The sequence below is a fragment of the Anopheles bellator genome, chromosome 2 (assembly GCF_943735745.2).
Source record: "Anopheles bellator chromosome 2, idAnoBellAS_SP24_06.2, whole genome shotgun sequence".
Taxonomy (NCBI): domain Eukaryota; kingdom Metazoa; phylum Arthropoda; class Insecta; order Diptera; family Culicidae; genus Anopheles; species Anopheles bellator.
In genome coordinates this window covers 78,210,362-78,224,664 of record NC_071286.1, presented here as the reverse complement: position 1 = coordinate 78,224,664, position 14,303 = coordinate 78,210,362, and the positions used below count along the sequence as shown (strand labels likewise).

Genomic DNA, 14,303 nt, shown 5'->3' with positions numbered 1-14,303 from the left:
GTGTGCCTTCAGCACCGAGCGTGTTGTATCACATGATAAATCCGGCGCTCGTCCAGCTCTGCGGCTGCCGAAAGGCGGTAACGGAAGAGTTGTTGGATGGAACAGATTGTAAATTATTTCATTACTTCAACACCTGTTGCTGTTTGGGAAATATATTTTCCTCTTTGGCTGCGTTGCGCTAGATTTGTTCGAGCGGTTCTCGCATTTTCGAGTGTGTCATCGGCTTTTTATCGCTCCTTTTCCTACGAATAAATAGTTAGATGAATGAAAAAGACACAAATACCAATAAAGCAGATTCCAAATCAGTTTTAAGAACATTTTAAGATAATTATAATCAGTCTTGCATAATCATAGAAATTATGTTAGAACGGTTCATCGAAAGAAATGTGCCGATCCTTTTTGGTAATCGTTGTAACTTTATTGCTTAATTGCGAACAATTGAAATATAGTATATAGTATTGTTCTGAGACTATTTATGATTCGTTCAAGACACGTGCTTTAAGAGGACAATGTGATGACGCGTCAATTTGAACTTGACGTAAAGTTAAGCAATTTTCCAATTTCATACCCTACACGCCATTTGGGGTGTAGATTTGATTGGCTCCAACCAAAAGATCAAAATGAAAAGACCAAAGCTTCTAATGGAGTTCCTCTAACACAACATAATCCTTCCAATGTGAAGCGTTTTCCTTTCAACAGCCTCCCAAAAACGCTTGCCAGCGTTCCCGGTCTCTGTTTTTCGTTTGAATTCAAAAAGAAATCGCCAAAAAACCCATTCACTCTCTTCACAGATCTCTTACGCCGATCGTACCGAAAGCGTCGATCGCTTGTTTGGGCATTTGTTTTGATCGCTTGCTTCGCGTGAAGCATACTCAATGAAGGGTCACTGAACCAGCCGGTGGGTACGTCATTAATCGGATCGCCCGGAGCTACGACAAGACGACAGCCTTGGCACGCGATCGGCCGCAAAACGTGAAACTTAAAACGACTTGCGACTTGGCCGGGCGTGACTAATGCTTTTTGCCGACCCGGCCCCCGGTTTGATGGCGCCATAGCCGTAGCCCTCCGGACCGGGTCCCAATTGAAACGGGCAAACAAATTTCGCCGTCACGTCGAGTGCCGGTAATCGATCTCAAGTGTGATGAATGGATGACAGTTTTGCGGTAAATTTAGCAAACGAAAGTGAATTTTGATCCATGTTTGAGGTTCGGTTGTGGATACCATTTTGCCCAACGCAGGCGAAATGTTTGACAGCAAAGAGCTAAAAATCATTGGGTACTCAAAATTGGGGAATTTCGAAATATTTTTTGACATTTTGAACTAATCCGCTCGAGTCCGCTCGAACTTACGGTTCCTCACCCTTGGCCTACCGTCTAGAAGCTTCGGGGACATTTCTGGAAAATTCGTAGTCATTCCCCTCGGTCTCGCGGCTGTTATGCAATAATACGTTCAACTTCCCCCCATTTCATTGAGTCGTGATTTTTTGCCACTTTTACGAGACCACGATCCGCTCCACCTATGGCCCCCCTCCGGTGCCAGTAGGTGAATGCGAAAAGATTAAAGCCAAAAATAAAATATTACATTCACGATGATGTCAACGTGGGTATCCCGGGCTCGGGCGGGCGCGACCAGAATACCAAGAAAGTGCCTCGCGCGCCCACCAGGGTGAGCGGGTATACGGAGCTTGGAATCGGACACGGGGCCAGATTCACCGCTGCCCCGGGGTGCAAGAGAAATGTTGCCACTTGCATGATCCTTGAAGTTGTTTACGAGGTGGCCGCGCTTCGAGGCGGTCACGCGTTTGGCAATTGTTTTCGCCGCAAACGGTAATCGATTTCAAATGCCGTTCGTTCATGTCGGTGGCGGTGTCGCCACTCTAGGAACAGCCCACACCTGTTGGCACATTCTTGCATCAACAGTTGACGTGATACAAATATTTCATAATCGTTGATTAATTATCATTCTAATGAGCGCCGAAAACCGTGTCCATTTTATTCTACTCGTCTAGCGAAACGCTTGTCAAAGAATTGCTTGGTATGCCGTAAAAGTAAATCCCAGATCCCCAATTGGCAAAATTATGACGTCAGTCCTCAAAATGGTCACAACCGTGTGTGATCACCCATTCACGATTCCCAAACGATGGCTTATGTTTATTTATGTGCCAAGCACGGCGACGTGACGTCGAACATGGCGGCCCCGTTTGTGACCAGCATTGGGAAACAGTTACTCAACACGTGTTTACTCACAACCACGCCCGCCCCGGTTGACCCAGCACACCATTCCTCCGCAGCTGAATGCTGCCCGTTGTCTTGTTGTGGTGCGGAATCTCGGAACCATCGACCGGATACCGGGCGAGGGCGCGCGCTCGCACCATAACTGTGCCACTTGAGCCACTGGCTAGCGGATATCCCAAGCGCAGGGGATTTTCCTTCCCAACACGGAATCGGCCCACTAACTGGCCCCGCGAGCTGACGCTGCGTTGAGCCAAAGCAGAGTTGCGAAAAGCGAGGCCAATCGGTTCGGTCGGCTTAGGTTTGAGCTTTTTGTGCAACTGTCCGCTTGCGCTTTCTATTTTCCATTTCCGCACGCCGGCCAAACCAGGCGGCATACGCTTTCGGTTGTGGTGACGGCAACTGAAACTGATTTTCAACATTTCGATCACCGAACCAGGGGCGGTGGTGAAGCAATCGACATTTCCCTGTCAACGGATCTCTGCATTAACACTTGTAATGGCGCCAGAGGATGCCGGTACGGAGGGGTGCGGGGTCATTTATGTGAGGTCAATGGCCACCGACCGTGTGCGACCTGTCATGTCCGCAACGGTCCCGCGAGTGGTCAGGTGGTGAAAGAAAAAAAAGGCCGAAAGGCACCACCGGGTTGAGGTTCATCGCTTCACGTACCGTTGAGATCTTTCGATCCACTTTAAACCCTCCGGGAGCGCTGGCGACCCCACGGATGAAGAGGATAGTGAGTTTTTCCCCTTCACGTGGACACAACCGGTTTCGATGGTGTGCGCGCTGTCGTCATCGTTGCGGTGCACTTGGTCCTCTTGCTCTCCGCTGCCTGTGACGTGCCCGGCCCGGTGGTGCGAGACCCAAAGTAAATATAAGATCGCGCGACACACCGAACACCGTAGTCAGTAGTGAACGTGACACGAAACCGAACGGATCAGGTGGTGCCCAGACTCCGCGCAGAGAGTGAAAGTGACCCAAGCAAAACGTGCTGGACTCTCGGTGTGCAGAAATAGTTTCAATTCAATCCTGCCTCACAAACGACACAGAATGTTGGGCTTCCATAGGAATCGCACGGCAGGCGCGCAAGCAGTGGCCACCGTCCTGGTGCTATCGAGTGTGGTGCTGCTGTGTTGCGTGCTGGACTCAACCGCTGGTCAACCGGTCGATATGCTCGACCAGATTGGTTCGGAAAGCCGTCGAATGTTCTACAAAATGCTCGAATACCTGGGCGACTACGACGAGCTGGAAGACGATGGTGCGCAGGAACGTGAGCAGAAGGGTGCCTCCCTGCCCCTGCAGACGAGCAATCGGGTCGAGGTGGCCGGACGAGACGAACAGTGCAAGCTGCCTCCACGACGTGGCGTGTGCCGAGCGCTGCTGCCCCGTTACAGGTAAGCCCCTGCTGAATGTTCCGGTTAACCGACGTACGGTATCATAACGAGGACTACTTACAGCTGGAGTGCCGTCTCTTGAGCAGACTGCCGGTTTCTCCTCGCTGGCTCCCTCTCGCTCTTTCCTTATCCTTTGACCATCTTCGCGAGGAGCGTTGATGGAGCTTTCAAACGCAAATATTTACTGTCTCTGCTGGCATCTTGAGGTGTGAATAATTGCAGTGAAAGTTGCGCTAAATTGCGACGCTTCATCTGCACCGCGATGTGATGGCGCAAATTACACCACACCTTCGGGGCGCGGTTCAAATTCCTTCCGTTACGCCAACGGCCCCCGTGGGTTACGTGGATAATAATTTGATTTGTTTGGTCATCGATCGTGACATCGCCCGTTGGTTTGGCAGGTCAATGCCTTTCCAATGGGACAGAGCTGCATATTACTTAATAAGTAAAAGTAAGGCATGATAATTTATGAAGTAACCAAGTATGACTCAAAGACCTGATGCCGGTACGAGCAGCGATTGAAAGGTTGAATTCTTCTCTTCTAAAATATCGACACAAACTAGCCGGTTTTTTACAACTTTCTAAGCCATCATTCATTTCTTCACTAAATTTCATTCACAGATATGACCCCGACCAGAAGGAGTGTATCGAGTTCAAGTTTGGTGGGTGCGACGGCAATGCGAACAACTTCATGTCCTACAAACAGTGCATGGAAGCGTGCCAAGGAGTTTAACCGTCGTACTGGTCGGTGAATGAACCACCGCGGGCGAAAAACACATTTGCGACACGTGCATCATTTGACGACATTTTCGTAGCCGACATTTCAGCAAACCGTCGTCCCCACCAAGTGATATATAGTGTTTTAAGTAACTGGCTGCCGAAGTAGAGGAGACATTCCAGAACGTTCTCGCTTCCCGGGGGCAGTGCATTGGGTTAGGTTTCCTTCAAACTCAACCTCCTATTTTTACTATTTATTTTATAGTTGCTCGAACCATTACATTGTTGTAATAAAACATTAAAACATTTCCAAAACAATGGTCAAGCTGTGCTCATCTGTGTCGTTGTGTGATGGGTGATCGAATGGTCATCATGTGGAAGAAATGAGCCCCACGCGGTACAGTTTCTTTTCGGTTGTTTAAATTTTTTCGTTTGGTTAATAATTTTAATTTGTTTTTTTTTTCATTTGTATGCGCTTCTAATGCAACGCGATTAACGTTTTCCTTCACATTCCTAACTTTGCACATTGCCCTGCACGGTTACATGCGCTTTGGCGCTTCATTTGTGGCAGAGTGTCACGAAGCGACTTGTTAAGCTTTCTTTGCAATTTAAGAATATTCTAAACATCCTGCCCCAACCTTGCTTGCGTTTCATTCGAGTCCATCGTTCCCTGCGCGTAGCTTTCCTTCGTTAAAGTTTATCCTCTCACAACAACACTCTGCTGAGCGCAAATAAGTCTCGTCTTAAGAACGCAGAGAGTGTTGGAAGTTATTATTATCATGCCCTCGCTGTAAAGGGTTCGTTATTGCCTGTTACTGTAGCCCGTATGTTCCAGTCTTACCGGTTTTGCTGCCAAGGTGCATACGGCCGTTGGTCTGCTGAGCCCAGAGTTCGATCGTTTCTTACACGGTCACCAACACGAAAACATTTCATAAAAATTGATAAATTATTCACGAACACAAAAAAACAACAACAAATTGCATAAGAGAGGTCATAACCCAGTAAGAGCGTGACTGCGGCGCAAAAAAATCCAATAAGCAGCTTCTTGTGGGAATGCATTTTAAAAGTTGAAAAAGAATTGAAAAACCGCAACTGCATCGTGCAGTTCAGTAGCATGATCAATAGCGCTCTGCAGCATAGAATTAATTCAAAATACCAAACCTTAAACATAGAAAGGAAGGGATACTTTAAAAGACCAAACAATAATCTACAGCGTCAAGGGTACGGGTGCTTACGTTAACAAACGATATCCGTCGTGACACCTTTGATGGTTTCGGAACTAAAGTGTACACAGCCAGCCTTACATACGAGGGTCCAGACGTAGGGTATGAAAAATTCCTCTGGCGCATCTTCCTCCACGTACTTGAACTTCAGATCGGGGAATTTCTGGGGAAAGAAACAGGTACCGAGTGAGGATTTCCTCTCGATTCACACCGTTTTGGTGACACCTACCCGTAATCGATCACTAGACCACTGACTAGCACCTTTCGATATAACTTCCAGCACCTCGTTCACGCCCAGCTCACCACGTTGGTCCTGTACCCGTTGCAGCCGCGATGAAAAGAATCCTACCACCTGAAATGGACAATAATTCTTTAGATAATCTGTCGAACGCTGAGTCAATTGCATGTGTCTACCATATCAATGTTCTGTATGATATCCTGAAATGCCGAATGACTTCGGAAGGCCTCGAAGACGCTGCGTTTGTACAGCAGTGTGTACACCAGATTGGGACAGTACACTAGCTGATGGGACAGACAGGAGTTTAGTATCTCCAGCACCATGCGGAGCACTTCCTCTAGCACCGAAAGATCCTGCAACTAGAAACAATATCATTGTATACTATGAGGAAACTGGTCGTTACTGCCTAAAAGCTGCCTGCCATCCATACCATGTCTTCAGAGGTCAATGCGCCTGCCATCGATATCGAGACGTCCGTATCACCGTTAGCTTCGGGATTTTTGAGCTGTTGATCCAGTCGTGCGTGCTTCTTGGCTAGCGTTTCAAACAGACTCACCAACCGCTGGGCGACGTACGGGTGTAGGGAGCGAAACTGGCCAGACATGTTGGCCAAGGCGGCGAGACAGTTGGTGTGCAGATACTTGTCTCTCATCTTTAACATGTTGTACTGAATCGTCCGGATGACGACCAGTATCAATAGGCCACCGAGGGAGATCTCACTGATCGAACGTTCCGTGTACCAGGTGACGTTCTTTAGCATCTACAGTGGAGCATCAGAAGCAAACGGATTGAATTCTATGCGCAGACCCGAAGCACGATGAATCACTTACTGTCTGGTGAACGCTCTTGTTGAAATTATCGTCCTCGCTCAGAATGAGCAGCACAATTAGCGACATGTAAATGTGATGTGACGTACTGTCTGGAGCGTTGTAGAGGGTCTGTAGAATCGGAATAACCTGGCCGAAAAAAACATGTCGCGGATTAATCGGCCAACATTGCCACCGGATATACTTACAAGCTGCTGTAGGTTCGACTGTGCCATCACATACTTGTGAAATCTTTGGTTTCGATAGAGCAACAGATACAGCAGCAGGGTGGCCTGATCGATGGTCACTATTCGGCACAGTGTGTTGTATAGGGAAGAGAAATCGATCTTGAACGTTGCCGGTTCATCCTTGGGAGAATCTGATAAAAATCCGAAGCACTTATTAAAACCCGCTGGTGGAACCAGTGTCCGACGGCACTACCTTGTGAATCGCAACATCCAAACAAGCTGATCCGGTACGGGTTGTCTTTCGTCGCGTGGTGATTGGTGAGGATCAGGATCAGCAGCAAACTCTGGTTAGCCAGCGGGTAGTGCTCCCGAAACGCGCTTGGAAGATCGTGTGCGGTCAGTATATCGGGTTGCTTGCGTGCAAACGTCAGTATCGACCAAAGCGACTCGGCGATACCGAACACGAACGAACCGCCCGTCCCGAAACCGAACATGGTTTGCGGGGATTGGCTCATACGGCTCAGGAAATGCAACAGGGCGCTCATTAGCGTGTTGGCATGCTGGCACCGATAGATCGCCCGATAGATGGTTGACTTTTCCATCGCGTGCTGCGAGAACAGGCTGACGGAAAGGAGAATGATCATACAGTTCACCGCTTCCAGGTGAAGATGATATGTGAATTCCCTGAAAACAAGAAAACATCGCATCAGCCATCGACCATGCTGATCGCCGGGCGCATAGACCTACTTCACCGGTATCACGACGATGATGTTGACCAGCGCTTCGAGAAACGTTTCGAACTTAGTTCCATCGACCAGCTTCGCTACGGCGGCTCGCGTTTCCTCCACGACCCGCGCGTCGATCGCAATAGCATGCGTGTTCGGATCAGGCGCCGCACCCGACGGAACATCGCTATCCGGCGTTTGTGCGGGCAGTGCTTCGAAGTGCTGCAACAGCTGATACTCCGAGCCCGTTTCGATCATATATTTCACCAGGCAGCGGATGATGAAGAGCGCGTTGAACGCATGCCAGATGTGTACATTGCTGCAAAAAGAGGAAGTTGACGGTAAACTTTGGTTTCCCAAATTTCCACCAATAACCACGCTCCGAACCAATCTCCTGATTCGTCACCATGATAAGAAGCGGGTTGTAATGCTATCGCTGGTCGTGTGTCTCGTTTGCTCGTTTGTCGAACATGTTCACTGACCTTTCGGCGTCCGATAACGTCAGCAGTTCCGAAACTTTCAACAGGAACACGTTAACCAGCGAACCGAAGTTCCCGGTCAGCAGATTGTGGCTGATGAAGCTCTGGCAAAGCGTTTCCAGCCGCGAATCCAGACTCAGCTGCTCTTGGCTGTGGAATGAATGGGAAACACAGCATTATTGAAACAATTACGGTATGGACCACCGGAAGCTGTACCTATTCGTGGGCAGATTGATGTGGTATTGTAGGAAGTTGTTCCAAAAGTCGTCATCGTATGCCGGGACGTGGGTTTTGCCGACAAAGCGCTGCAGATATTCGTTCTCACTCAGCTCAACCTGGCGGCTTACGTTTATGCCCATTCTGCGGAACTGCTTCCGTGGCACCGTCCCCAATCACCTCACCACCAAAGGAATAAGGAATCGCGCGGATTTCAGAAAAACGGAACACGAAACTAGTTCTGGAACATCAACGAGCGCATCGAAAAAGTGCCAGCAAGTTGCTATATTTTTCTCTCTGTTTTTCTGCGCTCTCTCGTTGCTATCTCGCTCTTCCATTCCACGCTCTCTTTCGTGTTACGTTCCCGAAGGGTTATTGCGTTATTTTGACATTTTGACAATCGTTTGTCAAAATAACTTGTTGAATTATGCTGGTCATGCAAAATATGGCTAATTCTACTCATGCAAAAAATATGGCTTTTTCTGTTCATCCAAAATATGGCTAAATCTGCTCATGTAAACAGTGAAATATTTCATCACGGTGGCGAAAAGTATCAATCGGAGTAGTAGATTTGATTATGAACCGACAAAGTTCCAAACGGATGGCCAAGAAACCGAGAAACCGCAACCGGAAACCGCACGCACCGGAAGCCAAACTGTGGCATTGCATGAACGGTGCCGAAAAGAGGATAATTGCAACGTTTGGTGGTAAACCACTGACCAGAGAGAGTCAGGAGAGGCTGGTGCAATTTATCTGGGCCCTACATCTGCACATTCCGGATTCGAATTTTTAAAACTCGACTTTTCGCACATCAGGTACATTTACTTTTTAGTAATTTCGTGTGTTTTCTTTAACTATTTTGCCTCCCGCAGAAGCGCTATGCTCCGTGGAACGTAAACAAACCCTCGAAATAACAATCAAATCCGAAGTTTACGTGAAAATTATGAACAAATCAGAACCAAATTGTTAAGGTAACAGATTTGCAATCGAGCCGAGGCAAAAGATGAGAAAACAAACAAACCGAAAAATCCATCATCAAACCGATTAGTTCTGGACCTCGTTAGTCATCTGTTGACACACATAGCCAAAGTCCCATGCAAATACGGGTCATCCGATAAGAGCAGCGGGTGACTCGATGACCCAACGAGGACCCAACGTTTCGGTAATCTCAAACATATTTTCAGGCTACATGGTGTCGAATTGATTAGGTTCCGGAAACGACTGCGCGGATTACGCACTAACAATTCTCTGCACAATGAAAAAGGGAAACGAAGTGGCATCTTATCGCTGGCAATTGATTTATTTTATTTTTGCACAATAACTGTCGCTTTTCGCATGAAGCGATAACAAATTCATCACTCTGTCACGGCAAATTTGTGTTTGCCTTCCGGTGAAGATTATTGGCTATTAATAAATGGTAAGTACCTTTCGGCACCAACGCTTGTAGATTACCGATTCCTCCGTCCACTTCGGATGCGCTTTTGGACCTTTTAAAATCAATAAACGTAAGCGTACTGTTATCAGGTATTTTTCAGATAATTACTGTATTAAATTATGAAAGCACTTTCATTTGACGGAATGCACCCATCAAATTCTTTGGAACCGTTTCAGCGCGTAGTACTGATTGCAGTGTCCATTTGAAGCCCCAGCGATGCCTTCGGACCCGGTTCACTAATCGAGTTGCGTGAGACCTTCGACCACGAAAATATTGTCATCGGCAAGTGATTAAGATTAGGCGATGTAGCGAGACAGCATGGGTGATGGACGTGTCCACGCTTTACAGAAATACCGTCCGTAGAATTTCGTAACATTTTCCACAATCACCCAGCCAGATAGGAGCCGAAGCACCACGGAAGATTCGAGTGTCACAGTGGCCCGTTTTTTAGCAATACCATCGGCCCATCAGCGGCTCAGCTTCCTCAGATTAGCACTTGTCGCACGTCGTTCGACATGCCTTCGATTGCTCAGAATTTTGTCCCGAGGCCAGCCCGAAATCAGTAAGCATTTGGTGGCCGTTCCGGGATCACGCATCGCTCGTGGGGATTCTGGAACCGACGCGCCCATAGAGATCCAACATGGGACAGCATGTGGGAGCGCTATCCGCCGCGTTTCTGGCACTCTCGTGGTGTCTGCTTCCAGTTGCGGCTGTGGGAAAGTTGTGCCACGAAGAAGAAAAGTATATGAGCGTTAATGGGTTCGAGAGTGGTTCCAATATCGTTTCGATCGTTCCAGAGTGGCCAAGCTAGTGGAAAACACCAGCCAGATCCTGCAGTACGGCAGCACCACGTACTACTGCATGTTCAGTGAGCACAGCATCCGAATTTCGGTTCCGGTTGATCAGTTGAGCTGTTCCGTGAGTACGCCGAAGGGAAGGCCATTCGGTCGCACTGAAGCTGCTACTTTTTGTTCTGTTCCACAGCTGGACTACGAGGTACACAAGAAGCCGGTCTGTTGCGAGGGATACCACGCAGTCGGATCGGAGTGTTCGCCGACGTGTCGCTTCAAGTGTGTTTTCGGCCACTGCGTCGGTCCGGATACGTGCGAGTGTTACAGTGGCTATCGTAAGGTGGACGACCATCGGTAACTTCCAGCTAGCGTTGCTATCCACAGCTCGGGAATTCATTTCTCCACTCATTTCTCAGTTGCGAGCCGATCTGTGCGGCACCTTGTGAGCACGGCCAGTGTGTAGCACCGGATGTCTGCCTTTGCGAGGAAGGTTACGAGCGTGAAGCGGTCAGTGGGTTATGCCACCGGAAATGTGACCGGGTGTGTCGGTTTGGCCGTTGCGTAGACGATGTCTGCCAGTGCGACGAAGGATACCGCCCAGATCCGGTCGATGGCGATGCCTGTGTTCCGCAGTGCGACGAGCCCTGCCAGGATGGCGTTTGTGTTCTACCGAACGTGTGCCAGTGTGCGGCAGGTCAGTGGTGGTCACCGATTGGACACGAAAACTCCTTCCCCATCACGTCTTTTTTTCGAACCCACAGGATACACCATTTCGACCGAATCCAAGTTCCGCTGTGAGCCGGTCTGCGCCGACGGCTGTGTCAACGGAAACTGCACCGGTCCGAACGAGTGTCGCTGCGACGAGGGATACGAACAGGACGCGACTAGCCGCTGTGTGCCCGTCTGTGAGGAATCCTGCCAGGGTGGCCATTGTGAGGCACCGGAGCGCTGTAGTTGTGCTGAGGGCTACAGTGTGAGCCAGGATAGCGGTTCCGTTTGCGTGCCAACCTGTGCCAATCCTTGCCAGAATGGGGACTGTGTAGCGCCCAACACTTGCGTGTGCCGGCTTGGCTATCGGGTCCTGGATCCCGGATCGCCCCACGTCTGCGTCCCGGAGTGTGTGGCCGGATGTGCCAACGGTCAGTGTGTTGAGCCCGGCGTTTGCCAGTGTGCCGAGGGGTTTGCCTTCAACGAAACCCTCGGAGTCTGTCAACCGAACTGCCAACAGCCATGCGCGAACGGCGTTTGCATCGGTGGAAATCGGTGCCAGTGTAACGACGGCTATCAGCTGGATCCGAAAACGACGAACAAATGTGTTCCTCGCTGTCCCAAGGCCTGCGTCCACGGGGTCTGTGTGGCTCCGGGTGTTTGTGAGTGTAAAAAAGGTAAATCCCTCCTGCATGGTGCCCTTGGGAGCCGCGTCTGCATTGATGGATCTTTCGATTCTCGTTCCAGGGTACGTCAAGAGTGAGAACAGCCGGACGGTGTGTGAACCACAGTGCCCGAAAGGATGCTCGAACGGGCGCTGCGTGGCACCGGATCATTGCGAGTGCCTGAAGGGATACTTTGCCACCACAAGCTGTAAGTTCCGCCGCTTAGCCAACTGGAGCCCCAATCCACGACGGTTCTTTCCTCTTGCAGCCATCAACTCGAAGGTTTCCATCTGCACGCCGTACTGCCGCAACAAGTGCCTCAACGCGTACTGTATCCGGCCCAATGTCTGCCAGTGTCTGGCAGGTCACCGGTTCGCCGCCAACAGTAGCAACGTCTGCGAACCGATCTGCGACGAGCTGGTGGTGGATTGTACGCACGGCCGCTGCACTCAGCCGAACGTTTGTGAATGCAACGAAGGCTACAGCCTCGGTATCCGCAACGGGCGGATGATCTGCGAACCGGTGGCCTGTGGGGAGCGGTGCGTCAACGGGTACTGTGTGGAGGAAGGACGCTGCCAGTGCCATCCGGGATATCGGCGATCGAACCACTACGCAACGGTCTGCGAACCGGTGTGCGACGGTGGCTGCTCCGACGGAGTCTGTATCGCTCCGAACGCTTGTGTCTGTAATGAAGGCTTCGAGCAGGACCACTCTGGCCGCTGTCAGCCTATCTGCGACCCGGCCGTAGTTGACTGCTACAATGGCGCTTGTTTCGGATCGAATCGATGCCAGTGCTTCGAGGGTTACTACCTTCGTGCTCCTGCGACCGGTGGTCCTATGGAGTGTGTTCCGGTTTGTGTCGGAGGATGCAGCAACGGAAGGTGCCTGGCCCCGAATGAGTGTGTCTGTGACGAGGGTTACGAATTCCACACCGAAACGAACCGCTGCGAGCCAGCCTGTTTCCCGGAGTGTCTAAACGGCCTGTGCGTAGAGCCGAACGTGTGCAAGTGTCTCGAGGGATTCCTCCCGGCGGAAGTGGCTTCCCAGGAGCAACCTCTGAACGAATGTGTCCCGCACTGTGACCCTGCTGTGGTCGACTGTTCGTATGGGATTTGTGGTGGTCCCAATGCTTGCCGTTGCTTCGATGATTTCTATTCCACCGCCGATCCCGTGACCGGAGTGCAAACGTGTGAACCGGTTCCAGAGCCTCCGGGATGTGGTGAAAGTGTTGCCGTGCCGTTCAGCCAAGAATGTGTTTGTGAGAGATCCACCCCATGCCCTAGCTGTCCAGAGGGAGTTCCGGTGTGCAACGCAACGTGTCCCTCGGTGCCATCGACGACTCCGTGCCCGGAGGTAGTCTGCCCCACCGTTGCACCTATCAGGCCCTGCCCACCAGTTGTGCCATGTCCGGAAAAGAATTGCCTAAACCCAGCACCGTCGTTGTGTTCGGAGTGGCCATCTCCGGACCCGTTCTGCGATGAACTGTACGTGAACTGTACCTACGGCGATTGTATAGAGCGGAACGTGTGCTCCTGTCACTACGGGTACGAGTTGGCCATTACTCCCGAATCTGTAGTCCACTGTCAGCCCGTATGTACTGGCGGTTGCGGTGCCCACGGTGTCTGCGTAAACCCGGAAGAGTGCGTTTGCCATCCTGGGTACACCCAGACGTCCGACGGTCTTTGTGAGCCGTTCTGCGAGAACGGCTGTGACGCGGATGCGTATTGTGCCGAACCCAACCAGTGCCAGTGTCGGGATGGGTTTTCGGAGGACGTTGAGGGAATTTGCCGACGACGGTGTGTCCTGGGCTGCGTTGACGGTGAGTGCGTCGATGGACAGTGCTTCTGCCACGAGGGTTCCGTACTGCGCGGTGGACACATCTGCGTCGAGTCGACAGCGTGGCAAGTCTACGATGCTAAAGATGACCTAGAAGTGGTAGTTCCCGAGCTGCCCAAAGTTGGTCCCCGTTGGCAGCTCTACGACGAACAGGATGCCAGTGGTGACTGTGCTGCCGAATCGCAGCAGGATTGTGCGGAAGGATTTCGATTTGTGCCGGAAACGAAAAAGTGTAGCCCTGCCGTTCTAGTCTCCGGTGGCAATTGTCTCGTTGGTGGCCAACCGTCATCAGAACCCGGGTCCAGTTTGGAGCTGGATGAAACGTTTGCCAGGATCGAGAACGCGGAACTACTCGTTCCGGTGCAGACGGCGGAGTCTGGCTTCTTGTCGTCGATCGATCGTGATCAGTGGATCCTAATAGCAGTGATCGTAAGCTGTGCGATCATCGTCGTGACGGTAGCCGTGTTGATGTCCAAGTGCATGAAGCGAAGAAACACCATGGAAACGACCATCGACTAGCTTCACGGACTGGGGAAGGTTTACCGGAATTAGTCTTTAATAAAAAAACAGTCCTTAATCGAGCTCTTCTCTTCATCACCAAATGACTCGGGTTACTCGAATTAGCCAATCAAATATGAAACATTTAAATTC

General features: G+C 50.4%; 3 protein-coding genes across 5 annotated transcripts; 2 read left to right on the top strand and 1 right to left on the bottom strand.

Moving 5' to 3' along the window:
- Positions 1-3,281: 3,281 nt before the first annotated feature.
- LOC131211095 (inter-alpha-trypsin inhibitor) lies at positions 3,282-4,441 on the top strand. The gene is made up of 2 exons (XM_058204448.1): positions 3,282-3,625; positions 4,247-4,441. The coding sequence occupies exons 1-2, from the start codon at positions 3,282-3,284 to the stop codon at positions 4,356-4,358; spliced, it is 456 nt and encodes a 151-aa protein (XP_058060431.1). The 3' UTR covers positions 4,359-4,441.
- Positions 4,442-4,703: 262 nt separating this feature from the next.
- LOC131208976 (dymeclin) lies at positions 4,704-8,421 on the bottom strand. Of its 3 annotated transcripts, XR_009156843.1 has the most exons (12): positions 8,218-8,421; positions 8,005-8,151; positions 7,545-7,841; positions 7,051-7,481; positions 6,819-6,988; positions 6,634-6,759; positions 6,234-6,563; positions 5,980-6,162; positions 5,795-5,917; positions 5,578-5,728; positions 5,184-5,503; positions 4,704-5,130 (listed from the first exon to the last, which is right to left on the bottom strand). XR_009156843.1 is itself a non-coding variant. In XM_058201928.1 (11 exons), exons 1-10 carry the CDS (start codon positions 8,358-8,360, stop codon positions 5,579-5,581), a joined length of 2,100 nt encoding a protein of 699 aa, XP_058057911.1. In that variant the 5' UTR covers positions 8,361-8,421; the 3' UTR covers positions 4,704-5,503; position 5,578. The 3 variants fall into 3 exon arrangements, 2 of the variants coding, with proteins under 2 accessions (XP_058057911.1, XP_058057912.1); XM_058201928.1 differs by having other exon boundaries at positions 4,704-5,503; XM_058201929.1 differs by having other exon boundaries at positions 4,704-5,503; positions 5,980-6,156.
- A 1,871-nt stretch (positions 8,422-10,292) lies between these two features.
- Positions 10,293-14,171, top strand: LOC131208122 (fibrillin-1-like). Its single transcript, XM_058200771.1, has 7 exons — positions 10,293-10,393; positions 10,450-10,570; positions 10,637-10,797; positions 10,860-11,137; positions 11,205-11,828; positions 11,899-12,024; positions 12,085-14,171. The coding sequence occupies exons 1-7, from the start codon at positions 10,293-10,295 to the stop codon at positions 14,169-14,171; spliced, it is 3,498 nt and encodes a 1,165-aa protein (XP_058056754.1).
- The last annotated feature ends 132 nt before the right edge of the window (positions 14,172-14,303 follow it).